General features: G+C 30.7%; 1 protein-coding gene across 2 annotated transcripts in view; it reads left to right on the top strand.

Annotated features, from left to right (window-relative positions):
* The window catches only part of tbc1d9 (TBC1 domain family, member 9 (with GRAM domain)), a 32,851-nt gene extending 21,488 nt beyond the window's left edge, over window positions 1–11,363 (top strand). Inside the window, exons 10-21 of one of the 2 annotated variants that reach the window (XM_051108666.1) lie at window positions 313–527; window positions 602–719; window positions 803–1,088; window positions 2,998–3,127; window positions 3,218–3,316; window positions 3,423–3,491; window positions 5,022–5,262; window positions 5,649–5,714; window positions 6,469–6,591; window positions 6,677–6,745; window positions 6,837–6,940; window positions 8,259–11,363. In XM_051108666.1, the coding sequence (XP_050964623.1) occupies window positions 313–527; window positions 602–719; window positions 803–1,088; window positions 2,998–3,127; window positions 3,218–3,316; window positions 3,423–3,491; window positions 5,022–5,262; window positions 5,649–5,714; window positions 6,469–6,591; window positions 6,677–6,745; window positions 6,837–6,940; window positions 8,259–8,957 (2,219 nt within the window). In that variant the 3' untranslated portion in view covers window positions 8,958–11,363. The remainder of the gene's footprint in view (window positions 1–312; window positions 528–601; window positions 720–802; window positions 1,089–2,997; window positions 3,128–3,217; window positions 3,317–3,422; window positions 3,492–5,021; window positions 5,263–5,648; window positions 5,715–6,468; window positions 6,592–6,676; window positions 6,746–6,836; window positions 6,941–8,258) is intronic. The other variant, XM_051108673.1, reaches the window with a different exon arrangement.
* The last annotated feature ends 5,925 nt before the right edge of the window (window positions 11,364–17,288 follow it).

Here is a 17,288-nt window from a genome sequence, read left to right as displayed (position 1 = left end):
ATCAAGTTACTATCATGTTGTTAGCATGCTTCTAGCATGAATAACAAGATACTAGCATGTTTTTAGCATGATTAGCATGTTGTTAGCATTTTGCTAGCATGATTAGCAAGTTACTAGCATGTTGCTAGCATGTTTCTAACATGATCACCAAGCTACTGGCATGATTCTAGTTGCTAGGCTTGGCAAGTAAGATAGATAGCTTAGAAATATGATAGATAGATAGAAGAAAAATTTCAGCTAAATGGTTTGTATAATTTCAAGCTGTTGATTGTTTGATGAGTTGGTTGTTTATGTGTATGTTGGTGTGTACAGGGGCGATTAACGAGATGGCCACTCATCCTGGATATTATGAGGATCTGGTGGAGAAATCGATGGGGAAATATAATCTGGCCACAGAGGAGATCGAGAGAGACCTGCACCGCTCTCTTCCAGAGCATCCGGCCTTTCAGAATGAGATGGGCATCGCCGCCCTGCGTCGAGTCCTCACTGCGTACGCCTTCCGCAACCCCAACATCGGCTACTGCCAGGTATGATGCACACCAAGCACATCTTCTGCAATGAATGCACCCACCACACGCTCATGATGCCGGTCTGTCGTCAGGCCATGAACATTGTGACCTCCGTCCTGCTGCTGTATGCTAAAGAGGAAGAGGCCTTCTGGCTGCTGGTGGCCTTATGTGAGCGCATGCTTCCAGACTACTACAACACCAGAGTCGTAGGTGAGCTCCAGTCTCATCCAGCTTCTCAAATTCTGTGGAAAACATGATGGAAAAAAACATGAGTTTTTTTGTGTATCTCTCAGGTGCTTTGGTGGACCAGGGTGTGTTCGAGGAGCTTGCTCACGTCTACGTTCCTCAGCTGTACGACTGCATGCAGGCGCTGGGCGTCATCTCCACCATCTCTCTGTCCTGGTTCCTCACGCTCTTCCTGTCCGTCATGCCCTTTGAGAGCGCCGTGGTTGTGGTCGACTGCTTCTTCTATGAGGGCATCAAGGTCATCTTCCAGCTAGCGCTATCGGTGCTCGATGCTAACATCCATCAGCTGCTGGGCTGCAAAGATGACGGAGAGGCCATGACCATCCTGGGGAGGTAGGAAAACCTATGTGTCTATACAGTGTACTACAAAGGAACTATACTGTAGCATGTGTGTATATTGTATACGACAAACATACTATACTCTAGTGTGTGAGTATATAGTGTACTACAAAGGGAGTATACTGGAGTATGTGAGTATACAGTGTACTACAAACTGACTATACTGTAGTATGTGTGTACAGTGTACTACAAAGTGACTATAGTGTAGTATTTGTGTATATAGTGTGCTACAAAGGTGGTATACTGGAGTATGTGAGTATACAGTGTCCTACAAAAGGACTATACTCTAGTATATAAGTATATTGTGTACTACAAAGGGACTTTAGTATGTGTGTATATTGTGCACTACAAAGGGAGTTTACTGGAGTATGTGTATTTAGTGTACTACAAAGGAAATATAGTGTAGTATTTTTGTATTTAGTGTACTGGAAAGGGAGTATACTGGAGTATGTGAGTATACAGTGTACTACAAACTGACTATACTGTAGTATGTGTGTACAGTGTACTACAAAGTGACTATAGTGAAGTGTTTGTGTATATAGTGTACTACAAAGGTGGTATACTGGAGTATGTGAGTATACAGTGTCCTACAAAAGGACTATACTGTAGTATATGAGTATATTGTGTACTACAAACTGACTATACTGTAGTATGTGTGTACAGTGTACTACAAAGTGACTATAGTGAAGTATTTGTGTATATAGTGTACTACAAAGGTGGTATACTGGAGTATGTGAGTATACAGTGTCCTACAAAAGGACTATACTGTAGTATATGTGTATACAGTGTACTGCAAATGGAGTATAGTGTAGTATTTGTGTATATAGTGTACTACAAAGGGAGGAGAACCTATGTTTGTATACAGTGTACTACAAATGTTCTATACTCTAGTATGTGAGTATATTGTGTACTACACGGGGACTATACTGTAGTATGTGTGTATATTGTATACTACAAACGTACTATACTCTAGTGTGTGAGTATACAGTGTACTACAAACTGACGCTACTGTAGTATGTGTGTACAGTGTACTACAAAGTGACTATAGTGTAGTATTTGTGTATATAGTGTACTACAAGGGGAGTATACTGGAGTATGTGAGTATACAGTGTACTACAAACGTACTATACTCTAGTATATGAGTATATTGTGTACTACAAAGGGACTTTAGTATGTGTGTATATTGTGCACTACAAAGGGAGTTTACTGGAGTATGTGTATTTAGTGTACTACAAAGGGACTACCGTGTAGTATTTTTGTATTTAGTGTACTGGAAAGAGAGTATACTGGAGTATGTGAGTATACAGTGTACTACAAACTGACTATACTGTAGTATGCGTGTACAGTGTACTACAAAGAGACTATAGTGTAGTATTTGTGTATATAGTGCACTACGAAGGTAGTATACTGGAGTATGTGAGTATACAGTGTACTTCAAAAGGACTATACTGTAGTATGTGTGTGTATTGTATACTACAAAGGGAGTATACTGTAATTTATGTTTATAGTGTAATACAAAGAGACTATAACTTAAAGTGTACTACAAAGGGACTATGCTGTAGCATGTATATATATAGTGTATTACAAGGGGACTATACTGTAATAGATGTGTAGATAGTGTACTACATAGGGACTAAACTGGAATATATGTGTATATAGTATACTACACAGGGACTACAGTAGTCAACAATTGAAGTGGCTCAGAAAAGTTAATCAAAGTTGTCCTAAGACAAGAACAGGTGTTGTTTTGGTTTTAGGACAACTTTGATGAAAGGTTTTGAAGGTACGTGCTTATAGTGCACTACTTAGAGTATATATGTGTGTATTTATACAGTATACTGCAATAATAATGGAATAGCAAGAAGTATGAAGCAGTGATAATAGTGGCGTATGTGTGCTGTAGGTATCTGGACAGCGTGACCAATAAGGACAGCACCCTTCCTCCAATCCCTCATCTTCACTCTCTCCTGACGGATAACGGAGAGCCTCATCCTGAGGTGGACATCTTCAAACTCGTGCGGAGCTCTTATGAGGTTCGTTCATCTCAAGTTCTCAACTTATATATCACAAAGTATGCTTATGTGTCATATTGCAAGTTTGCTGATGTTGACTGTGATCTGCAGAAGTTCGGCTCCATTCGTGCAGACGTGATTGAGCAGATGCGTTTCAAGCAGAGGCTGAGAGTCATCCAGGCTATTGAAGACACCACCAAACGCAATGTGGTAATCAGACACTCTCCATACTGACACTAGTGTTATATTAGCCCTCAGTTAGAGGATCTGTGATTATTTAATTTGCTCACGTTTGCCTCCTCCACTGGTTTTGCAGGTGCGGACCATCGTGACGGAGACGCCCTTCAGCATCGATGAGCTGGAGGATCTGTATACGCTCTTTAAGGTCAGTCACAAGATGAGGTCATGAATCAAGCAGTACTATATTTACAGCGAGTGTGTGTGTGCTGTGATTTAAGATAATGACTCCTCCTCACACGGGCTGATGGATGCCGTGTGTGTGTTAATATATTGCAGATGGTTGAGTTTTTATTAGAGAGTCGTGTATCTTCATCTTAAGCTGTTCTTCAGGACATTCATTAGCTCTTAGTGACACAGTAAGCGCTCTGAGGGTTTCCCAGTATCTGGATCAAAGCCATTGCTGTCACAGATCTCTTCTTATTTTAAAGTCCCAGATGTCTTGTTAATTTAAAAGAGTAAATTTGGTTATTAATCAGAGAATGCTTTCCATGTGGCAATAATGAAAAATCGCATTTCTCAACAAATGATGCCACCTCGCTGGAGTAAAATCTTATTAATATTATTTAATATTATTACTATAATTACATTTAGTACATTGTTATTAGTTTATTAACTAATTAATTAATAATTCACGGACTTATTATTATTATTTTATTATACATGTCATTATTTTTAGCCTTTTTATTTTATTGAGATTGTCATGTCATATTTAAAGGTTCTTGTTAAATAATTTAAAATTATTATCATTATAAATGCTACGATTTGTATTATTTATTGTATTGACAGTATGTTATTGTTTTGAGATTATTTGAAAATACTTGGTTATTATTGTTATTATTATTATGTATTGTATAATAATAATTAATAAATCTGTATTAATTCATTTAATGAATGAATAATTAATATTATATAGTATATAGTAATTAAAATATTAGTTTTGCATCACATATTTAATATTATTAAATATTAATATTACATAATAATATTATGTACTTTATAATAATAATTAATCAATCTGTATTAATTATTTAATGAATTGATAATGAATGTTATATAATATATAATAATTAAAATATTAATTTTATATTATCATATTTAATGTTGTCAAATATTATTAATATTATATAATAATATTGCCATGTTTTATTATTTAATATTACAATATTATTATATTGTCATATTTAATGGTATTTAACATTATAATTATTACTACTATTATCATCAATTGTATTATTTTTATTTTATTATCTTCTTTTTTTTTTCTGAGATTATTTTGGTAATATTTAATGATTTTTGCTAAATAATTTTATCGTATTATTATTATTATTATTACTAATATTATTATTCTTATAAATGCTATGGTTTTATATGATTATGAATATGATTTTTATTCATTTTATTTTCTTGTTTTATTGTAATTATTTCGGTAATATTTAGTGGTACTTGCTAAATAATCTGAATAAACTCCTCACTCTAAATGTAAACTCCTCCAGCCCCATTTTTGTTACCACTCAACTCATACAGTCTGTTAAAGAAACAATCAGATAAACAGATGAAACACATTAGTTGTGACTGCAGCCCATTGCAGGAGCATTCACATTTTGACATACATGCTCCATATCTCTTGACATTATAACATTAATGTCATGGCTGTGCATGTATTTCTTACCATCAGGCTGAGCATCTGACCAGCTGTTACTGGGGCAGCACCAGTAACCCCATGAGCCGGCACGACCCGAGCCTGCCGTACCTGGAGCAGTACCGTATCGATCTGGAGCAGTTCAAAGCGCTGTTTGCACTGCTTTTCTCCTGGGCCTGCGGCACGCACACCGACGACCTTGCCCTGCGCGTCTTCCGTCTGCTGGACCACAATGCAGACGCGCTCATAAACTTCAGAGAGTTCATCACTGGCCTGAGTGAGTGCGCTTTATCATGGAGATTGTTGTTACAAGAGGGAGGGGAAGTTATTTTTGTTAAAGATGATGAGGACACATGCTTTATTTAAAAAAAAAAAATGTGCATGGATAAAATATTTATAATACATTCTGCAATATTGCATAAAAAATAAGAGGTTGATTATTATTTTATGGTGATGTATTATGAAGAAATAGAAGTAAAAATGTAAAAAAAAAATTATACAATATATTATGACCAAAAAATCTATAAGTGGACCTTAGGGAAAAAAATAAATATGTGGATATGATTTAAATGCATTTCAATTCAAACTCAATAAAGTGCATGAGGTTGTTTGCTTTTGTGTACATTTAAAATTAATAACTTTACAATTTGATTTCTGTTGTAGGTGTCCTGTGTCACGGCGACCTGACGGAAAAACTCAAATTTCTGTATAAAATTCACATACTTCCAGGTAGGTGAGAATATGTGGGTTAAAAGAGGAAAAAATGTAAAGAATTGTTAACATGATGCAAATTATGCTAGAAATTAATATAGGTCAAATTGGTCCATACTAGTTTCCCTTTGCACTAATGCATACTGTATACAGGATTATGTGTGGTAACTGTATGATTATTAGTTGTGTTTCTGTTTTGTGAGAGGAAGCATGTATAAAAAGCAGAAATGAAATTGAAGACGGATGTTTTGTTCTTTCTTCACGCTCACGCTTTGGGGGAAAGAAATTATAGAAATTAATACTTTTATTTAGCAAGGATGAATACAAATATTATATTATTACTTTTAATCAAAGAAACCTGAAAAAAAATCTACTCAGCTGTTTTCAACATAATAATAATAAAAATAATAATAAATGTTTTTTGAGCAGCAGATCAGAATATTAGAATGATTTCTGAAGGATCATGTGACTGGAGTAATGAAGCTAAAATTCAGCTTTGAAATCACAGGAATAAATTACATTTTAAAATATATTTAAATAGAAATCAGCTTTTTTAAATAGTAAAATATTTCAACTTTTTTTAGCTGTACTTTGGATCAATTAAATGCAGGCTTGGTGAGCTGAAGAGACTTCTTTTTTAAAAAACATTAGATTTCTTACGGTTCAGAAACTTTTGACTGGTAGTGTATTTAGTGATTTTGTTTTGCAGTTTGATGTTATTATCAGATTAGATCACACTCTAAAATTGTCTGAATGTATTTGTTTTTGTCAGAGTTGCACCAAGAGCAGGAGGAGCCCGACTCGGCGTGTGAAGCTACGCAGTATTTTTTTGAGGACATCACCCCAGAGACCTCCAGCGGTACTGCTGCATGCTCACACTTACCATACAACATAGGTTGTTACAATCAAAATGTAAATGTAAATGATTCTTGATGTCAACTGTGATCACTGCCACTGATGCTTTCACCTCTTATTGATAGGCCTTGACCAAAAGAACAGAGCCGAGAAGGACGAAGGATTTGTCGGAGTCACCTTTAGAAGTGAAAAAGGTGGGAGAAAACATCCTCCAGAGTCAGAGTTGATATTTGATGTTGGAGAGATGTGCAGTGTTTAATAGGCTTCGTTTTGTCTTTGGTGTAGTTAAGAAAATGCACACTCCAGATTACCGAACGTACCTGCGCCTGTGGAACCAGGAGACTAAAGCGAAGTTAGAGAACCTGAAGGATCTGCCCAAACTCAACCAGGTACATCTGGAGACCAACCAGAGATACTTCATAAGCATAAACTGCTATTAAAAACAACATGATTCTCCATTCACAACCTATCAAATGTAGAGGTAGATCAAGAGAGATGACGGAAAATAAATCTTTTCTTTGCAGTGCATTGCACAATGAGACAAAGAATGTGAATTAAAAAGTAAATAAGAGATATTCTGAATTCACGTTCACGCAAAATTAAATTTGTAAAAAAAAAAACAAACAACAAAAAAAAAACACTACATAACTAGTATGTTTTAGTTTTTACATTTAAATATTTTGATTCTAAATACATAAATAACTAATGTATTTCATTATGTATATGAATTAATAAAAATATGCTTACTAACTATATAATAATTTATTATAATAAGAAATATAATTTGTTATTATTTTTAATTAAATTGTCATTATAACGATACAACTATTATGTAATAAAAAACTATATAAAAATAGCAATAAATAATGTTTAGTATATTATTATTGTATAATTTTAAATTATAATTTTATTTTAAATTGTAATTTAATAAATTGCCAATTTTTAGATTAAACTATATAATTTTATTATATAGAATATGTAGAATATAAAAACAAAAATTACTATTTTATATATATATATGTGTGTGTGTGTGTGTGTGTGTATATTTAATAGTATATATTATTATTATTATGATGTACTTTTTAATTTATAATATAAAAAATTTACATCTTAGCTTTTTTTAATTTATATAATATATACAAAAAACAATAATATATGAAATATGTATATATGGAAATAATAACATAATTCTCATAAATGTGTGTATATAATGTGTATATATTACTTATAAATAATGCACGCACATGTAAAATAGTATGTATTATTATGATTAAATACTTTTAATTTATATTATAAAAAATGTATAGCTGAGCTTTTATATTTTATATAATTTATATACAAAAATAATAATATATACAATATATATAGACAGTATAACAAATAATATATATATATACATCATATATATTATATATACATCATATATATATATATATACATCATATATATATTATGAATAAAATAATATATAACTTCTTACATATTTATAGAAATTGAAAAAATGTAACAATTTTTAAATTTGTTTGTTATGGTAGGTTCATGTATTATATAGTAGCACAAACAATTACATTTACATATATATATCATTTAATTATTTTGCTTTTAATTATCTTAAAAATGTATTGTAAGACAAGTAGCTTAGCTTTGTCTATTCACAGGTAAAATCTGACTCTGTTTTGAAGAATCTGTTGTCTCTTCCTTCTTCAGAGTCAGTTCATCGAGCTGTGCAAGACTCTCTACAACATGTTCAGTGAAGACCCCAACGAGCAGGAGCTGTATCACGCCACGGCCACGGTCACCAGCCTGCTGCTGGAGATGGGAGAGGTGGGCAAACTCTTCTGCAGTCCCGCTCACAAGAACCGTCACAACGAGGAGGAGGACGACGAGGAGGACGACCGCGTCCCACCCTGCAGGAGCAAGCAGGAGCGAGCGCGGCGCAAACCTTGCGACGGCGAGACAAACTCCTGCGTCACGGCTCCATTAGAGGACATCAAGCTGGAGGACTCGTCGCCCAAAGACATGGCCACGTCCTCCGCCATGCACATCTCCGACGACGAGACCAAAGACGACACGTCCGTGTCCTCCTACTCCGTCCTGAGCGCCGGCTCCCACGAGCTGGACGATAAGCTTCAGTGCGAGGACATCGCGGAGGACACCGTGCTCATACGCAACGGCGCAGCGGGGCAGCACGGGAGAGCCGGTTTACCTCACAGTGCCAGCATCGATAAGGACTGGGCCATCACTTTCGAGCAGTTCCTGGCCTCGGTGCTCACCGAACAAGCCCTGGTGCAGTACTTTGAGAAGCCTGTCGAGATCGCCGCGCGGATAACCAACGCCAAGAACGTTCGCAAGGTGGGACACCAACACATGTCCGTCAGTGACTATGAGATCTCACTATCAGGCTAGCGTGCTAAACTAAAAACTATTACCTCTGCGTTCAAAACTGTATTTCGGGGTTAAAGGCGTAGTTGTCCAGAAATTAAGTTTTGAGCATCATTTACTCACTTTTATGTTCCAAACCTGACTCACTCAATTTTTTCCATACAATAAAAGTGGATGGTGACCATCTCTGTCGAGCTAAAAAATGACACGAAGCACCCTAGAAATAGTGAGTTTTCTGAAGCCGTATTCTAGAAAATAACTTGTTTCTCTCACAAATCTAATTTTTGACTTCACACATTTTTTAATAACCATAATAGCCACTTTTATGAAGTTTCATTGTCATGGAGCTTGAAATATTATATGCACCGTTTGATTTTACATTTTATACAAGGCAAAAAACCCCTGATCTAAATATCTAAATATTCAATTTTTTTTAGTTTTTTACTCTGTATGCTAGCAAATAATGTCTTAGATTTTCAGTATGTTTCTCAAGTCTTTTTGTAATCATATTTAACATAAATATGACATTTTTTTGTCATTTTTGGAGCTTGAAATCTCCAGTCTCAGGAGGTCAGCTTATATAATATATGTAATATATATAATGTGCACATGTTTTATGACATTTCATGCAAGGCTTGCATTTTTTGCATTACTTGAACATTTTTAAGACTTGTTTAAAAACACTTTCACCCCCTAGTAAAATAATCACTTAAATGATGTTTTATTCATTTATGGAGCTTGAAATCTCCATTTGCTATTGTATGGAAATGAGCAGCCTGGACATTCGGCTAAATATCTCCTTTTGCATTCTACCTTAAGTAATAAACAGGTTTGGAACGACACAAAAGTCAGCAAATGATGACAGAACGTTTATTTTTGGTGAACTGTCCCTTTAACTAAAGCTAATCTGATCTCCTCTTAAATCAGCGTGAAGCTTCAAAGGCTTGATGTTTGCGTGAGCTCGTTAGGAAACGGACAGTAATGAGTTTTTCCCGGAGGCTTGTCTTTGATCTGATGACAGAGGGACTGTGATGTGACCAACAGAATGACCTTTTTACCTGTACAAAGTCTGAGAGGACATGTTGTATACTACAATGCGCTTGATGTACTTTATATACAGAAATGGTTACTAATAATATCTAATGCAGTTAGTTTATCATAGTAATTGTGTGTAGAATAGCTCACTAGTCCTGACTGGACAAAATCTGTCCTGCACTGTAAAAAAAAAAAAACATTCTCTTAATCAGTATTTTTGTTTTATGGTCTAATAAAAGTATCTAAAAAGAATATTAGTTTACTTGAGAAGCAAAACGGTTAAATTCCTTTTTTTTATTTTTTTTTTTTTAGTAAAGTTGGGATAAAAAATGATGCTAAAAATAACAGGGAAAAAATAGTTCATTAGTTTATCATATTGTATTTTCTGAAATGGCTTTGTGCAATCTTTTGTGGTGTTGCTTCTCAAGTATTTTCTCAAGATTTAGATATTTCTACTTTAAAATAAGACAAAAATACAGATTAAGAGAAAGGTTTTGTTTTTTACAGTATAGAAAATCATCTTTAATGTGAGAGAGTGTTGACAGGGATAGTGTTAAAATACGTCCGTGACATTTAACACAACTAGATGTCATCTGGGATTGTGAAAACAACCTTTTCTGGCAGCCGTGCCGCTGAATCATCTGTAATTTCCCAGATTTCTCATTTCTCTCTTCCTCTCTCTCAATTCTTGCACCTGCACTTTGGGTTTTCTTCTATTTATAATGTGAGGATGTTCATAACCTGAAATAGCGGATATGGATCGGCTGAGAGGCGACGTGGTCCAGCCGTGTTTAATATCTTATTTATAGTGTGTCCTGAAGACTATGATTGTGTACAGTTTTTAATTTGACCGTGTTCTCACCAGGCATGTGGCATGTCTGTGCACCTTCTCGTAAATTATTGTTTGATTGTTTTTTTTAAATAGACCAGTTTCTACTTTATTTCATGCTGCTGTTTTTACGTTTACGTTTTAATGTGAATGGTTCAAATCCACCTGTAAATGACTCAGATCACTTCCAGGAATTAAAAGTTTAAAAGGAAATATCTTGTCCTGTTATTAAAACTCTTCACTTCTGTTTTATTTGTTGTCAATATGTATATTGCAGTACTTTTGCTTTTTGGATTTCTAAAGTAAATGGTACAAAAAGATGTGTAAAACTATTAAAAGTGAAAGGATCCTCAGAAATGGGGGCTTCTTTCTTTTCAGGTCAACCTAAATATTACAAATACTATGTTTTATTTGACATTTTATGGAATTTTTGCAACACCTATACATGCTGAAACACCTTCGGTGACCTTTAATGTCGAATTAAATAATGTTTAAAGTTAAATCCTTAATTTTAATAAGCAAAAATGAAACAGAATGGATAACATGGATGCAGATTTAGCCAAAATAAAGCTGTGACAAGAAGTGTCAAGCTAGTTTGTGACCGTATTTCGGTTAGTGGTTATTCATAAACACATTTTTCTGATATATTTATATATATATACTTTTTTTTTTTTTTCAAAACTCAAACACAGTCAACACTACAATTTGCATAAAATCGAGAAAATGGAAAATGCTTTTTGTTGATTAAAAAGTTAACTTTTTCTACAACAGTTAATTTTTCTACAATGTATATTAATTCAACATATAATCTATGAATACTTTTTTATTAGTAATATTTTATTTACTACTAATTTATAATTTACTACTAATTTATTATTAACATTTTATTAATTTATTATTTGCATTTTTTTTATTCAACCCAAGATACATTTATTATTATTATTATTATTATTATCATTATTATTATTATTATTATTATTATTATTATTATTATTATTTGGAAACAAATTGTTTAAAATAATTTATTTTATGATATTCTGTTAATTGAAATGTATTTATTTATTTATATGGAATTTATTTTAACCCTACATACATTTATTATTATTATTTTTTATTATTATTTTTTTTAATAATAGTAGTAGTAGTAGTAGTAGTAGTAGTATTTTAATTTTTATTTCACTCCAGGTGCATTTTTATTATTATTATTATTATTATTATTATTATTATTATTATTATTATTATTATTATTATTATTATTATTATTGTATTATTTACTTTTATTTATTATTTGTTTTAATTCACTTTATATTTATTTATTTATTTACTTCATGTGATTTTTTTTTTTTTTTTTTTTTTTTTTTTTTTTTTTTGCAACCCCAGATTATTATTATTATTATTATTATTGCCATTTTTTTTTTATTATTCATTTTTAATTTTACTTTGTTTATTTATTTATTTAATTATTAAATTATTATTATTGTTGTTGTTGTTGTTATTATTATTATTGTTATTATTATTATTATGTCCATTTCGTTTCCATTTTTCATTTTGTTTGTATGTTTGTTTGTTTGTTTCATATGAGATTTTAATTTTTTGCAATGGCAGATTATTATTATTGTTATTATTATTACTATTATTATTTCCATTTTGTGTATTATTTATTTAATTTTTAATTTAATTTTTTTATTATTTAAAAAAAATAATAAATTTATGTATATTTATGTATGTATTTATTTATTTATTTAATATGATATTTGACTTTTTTTTCCAACCCAGATGATGATTATTATTATTATTATTTCCATTTTGTGTATTATTTACTTTTATTTATTATTTTTTTTATTTACATTTTTATTATTTATTTATTTCTATAAGAGATTTGAAATGTTTTGCAACATCTGATTATTATTATTATTATTATTATTATTATTATTATGACATTATTAAGATAAGAAGATGTTTGAAATAATATTTTTTACAATATTCTAATAATTGAAATGGAATTGACTGTGTCCTTCAAGGGTTTTTTTGTTGTTTTTGCAGGCTTTATTTTTCTGCTTGGTCATGCTGAATGTGGCTGTTGTTGAGTGTTTTGACCACTGGAGGCCAGTAGAGCTGTGAGACTCCTACCCTGGACTGAGGCCTTGTGTTTACTAAAACCTAAAATCCCTGCTTTTGCTCGGAGTTCACGGCTGTAAAGCAGCGATGTGACCTGAATGAAATGCCGTGTCTCTCCACCGCTGACGTTGGGAGGGTGTGAGCGCAGACGTCCAATCGCGCTGGCGTTCTCTCGTCGACCCATTGTTAGATCCACTTGGCACTGAAATAACCTGTCCTACGTCATTACCGAGCACTTTGTTTGCGAGAACTCCTCTCTCAGCTTCAGAATGAACTTTCTACGAATCTAAATAACCTGTAAATAAACCCATGTACTGCTTGCCAAAGCACTGTCCCAACACTAACCGCTTGATAAGTCAACTGTTTATCTGTTCCGGTTATCCGCTGACCTATCAAGTATTGTTTTATCTTTAACCTCGTATCTTTTGTACTCGATCCAAGTATTGTGCCATAGATTAGCAATGCAAACAGTAAAATCCCTTTTGCCGTTTATGAAGTAACCAATAAAATCAAAGTCTGCTTTAATAGTGCAAACTCAACAACCTGCAGAGTAGCACAGAGGTGCGATATATTAATGTCAGCTTCATTAATGCACTGATGTGTGTTTTTATTACACAGGAAGTTGAGTTTGAAATATTAAATGTAACACGTTTTTTTCTTTTTTAAGTGATTGGAATGCTGAATGAAGTTAAAATCTATTTAAAACATGGCTGACTACTTAATGATTAAATACCTTAACGTCCTTTACCCGAGGAGATCAATATTATTATTATTATTACTATTTAAATGACTTTCTTTATGTATTTTTTATTTGATTTTCATTATTTATTCATGTAATGTTTACTTTTAATATTCCAATTTTATTATTTACTTTATTTATTATAATTTTTGTATTAGCTTATTAAAAATTACTATTGTTTTATCAGAATATAATAACTGTATTATAAGTAGTAGTAATATTTATTTATTTCATGAGATTTTTGCAACCACAGATGGATGTTTTATTATTGTTATTGCTGTTATTTACATTTTATTTATTATACTTTTATGTAATTTTGTATTATTAGGAACCTTTAATTTTTTTATAAGATTAAACATTTTTGCGACCCAAGATAAAATTATTATTATTATTATTATCATTATTATTATTATTATTATTATTTAAATGCCTTTCTTTATGTATTTTTTTATTAATTTTTCATTATTTACTTATTCAATATTCACATTTTATTAATTATTTGCATTATATTTATAATGTCTTTTATTTGTTTATTTATTTATTCGTTTCATGAGATTTTTGCAACTTTAGATATTGCATTTTTATTTACATTTTATTAATTATTCATTTTTATGTAATTTTTTATTCTTGTTAACTTTTTATTTTTCATAACGGATTAAAAAAAATGCAACCCCAAATAAATGTATTATTTATTATTATTATTATTATTATTATTATTATTACTAATGCATTTATGTATTTTTTATAATTCAGTGTTCATTATTTATTTAATATTTACTTGAATATTCACATTTTATTTATTATTTACTTTTAATGTATTATTCATTTTTATTTATTAATTTTGTATTAACTTTTTATTTCATTTGAGATTTTTGCAACCACAGATAATTTTTATTATTATTATTATTTAGATTTTATTTATTATTCATTTTATGTTTTATATTTAATTTATTTAATTATTTTTATGTATTTATTGATTTATTTTGCATTTTGCATGCAGTCATACAAAGTTTGCAATGCATCATCATTATTAATATTATTATTACTATTATTTACATTTTATCTATTATTCATTTTATGTACTTTTGTATTCTTATGAACTTTATTTATTTCTTAAGAGATTTAAAGTTTTTGCAACCACAGATAAATGTATTATTATTATTATTATTATTATTATTATTATTATTACGGTAGTATAATAACTTTATTACTGTTATATTATGATGCATAGTTATTACTAATAATATTTTATTTATTACTAGAATTTTATTATTTTATTTTTATTTTTTGCATTTGAGACATGCATGTAATGACATACAAAGTTTGCAGTATATTGCATCACAACCCCTGGATGTATTATTATTATTACTATTATTATTATTATTATGTCTGTGGAAAAGGCCTTTGAGAAATTAAAATCCAGTCAGAGTTTAATGTAAAGTAAGGGTCTGCTCTGAACAGAATATCTATCCTGGTTCACCCTTAACAAGCTGTTTGAGCCGGTTCATGAGCGTCCGCAGCAGATGATAATGTACCGGCTGCTGCTGGTGTCTGTTGCATAAGCCTGTTATCAGTCCTCCATGAACTTCAGTCGCAAACGTCAGCGCCGGCCTCCTTCACACCCCAGTGACTCACATAAACATTAGACCACTACGAGACCACTTCACACTCAGATCCAGTCCTTCTGACAGAGGTCGCACTGATTTGTTTTAGGAAATCAGGCAGTTCATTTAAGTGCATTAATCTGCTAATTCATACACATGACAGTAATGACAAATATAGATTTACCTTTATGTAGTAAAATGTTTGTTTACATGATATGAATCAGTTTGGCACTGAAGTCTAATGCTGTCACTCTAATTAAGATCTTCCTTGTTTTTGTGCCATAAAAATGCTTATCTAATTATGAAAATTATATAATCCGAATATTATCTAAAAGACATCCTAAAAAAAATACTGTTCGTCTCAGCATCCTGATGCAGAAACACTGGCTCAACCAATAGCGTGAGTTGGGGGCGGGGATATCTGTTTGACTGACCAATGGCAGGCGGGGGAGTGTTTGGGAAACTTGTTTAAAAAACAAACCTTATTTTTGTAGTTCCACTTGGTGATTCAGCAGTGGAGAAATCAAAGAGCCCATTTAGAGCCATATTTGTCTGAATTATTATTATTATCATTATTATCATTTTTTACTGTAATAACATGTAATAACAATATTATTACTATAATATTACTAATATTTTAAATTATGATTTTATTTTTAATGTGTTATTAATATGTTTCAGTGTAAATATCAATTTCACATTTATAGTTTTTTGGTGATTTAGTCTTGGCGATTTAGAAATGACAGTTCAGCATTAATTTTTTATTATATTAATGGTTTAATGTAGAATTGTGTCTGATGAAAAAGTGTTTTTATTAATATTATTTTAGCAATAAAATATAATAATTGTATTTTTGAATTTATTATTGATATTTTTACATTTGCATTAAATGTAAATTTTGTGGGTTTTTTATATTAACAATTCATCTTAGAATATTATCTGTCTTAAGAATTGTTATTATTGTGATGGAATTTATTTATTTACTTATTTATTGTTAAACTAAGAACCACATCTGTCTGAAGAATTATATATTATTGTGATAAAATGCATTTATTTATTTGTTAAACTAAGAACCATATCTTTCTTAAGAATTATTATTATTGTGATAGAATTTATTTATTTACTTATTTATTGTTCAACTAAGAACCACATCTGTCTGAAGAATTATTATCATGATAAAATATATTTACTTATTTATTTATTGTTCAACTAAGAACCACATCTGTCTGAAGAATTATTATTATCATGATAAAATGTATTTATTTATTTATTTATTTATTTATTTATTTATTGTTCAGCTAAGAACCACATCTGTCTGAAGAATTATTATTATCGTGATAAAATGTATTTATTTATTTATTTATTGTTTAACTAAAAACCACATCTGTCTGAAGAATTATTATTATCATGATAAAATGTATTTATTTATTTATTTATTGTTCAACTAAGAACCACATCTGTCTGAAGAATTATTATTATCATGATAAAATGTATTTATTTATTTATTTATTTATTGTTCAACTAAGAACCACATCTGTCTGAAGAATTATTATTATCGTGATAAAATGTATTTATTTATTTATTTATTTATTTATTGTTCAGCTAAGAACCACATCTGTCTGAAGAATTATTATTATCGTGATAAAATGTATTTATTTATTTATTTATTGTTCAACTAAGAACCACATCTGTCTGAAGAATTATTATCATGATAAAATGTATTTATTTATTTATTTATTTATTTATTGTTCAGCTAAGAACCACATCTGTCTGAAGAATTATTATTATCATGATAAAATGTATTTATTTATTTATTTATTGTTCAACTAAGAACCACATCTGTCTGAAGAATTATTATTATCATGATAAAATGTATTTATTTATTTATTTATTTATTTATTGTTCAGCTAAGAACCACATCTGTCTGAAGAATTATTATTATCGTGATAAAATGTATTTATTTATTTATTTATTGTTCAGCTAAGAACCACATCTGTCTGAAGAATTATTATTATCGTGATAAAATGTAT

Source organism: Labeo rohita, chromosome 1, assembly GCF_022985175.1.
Source record: "Labeo rohita strain BAU-BD-2019 chromosome 1, IGBB_LRoh.1.0, whole genome shotgun sequence".
NCBI classification, from domain to species: domain Eukaryota; kingdom Metazoa; phylum Chordata; class Actinopteri; order Cypriniformes; family Cyprinidae; genus Labeo; species Labeo rohita.
This window is presented reverse-complemented; position numbering and strand designations above follow the sequence as displayed.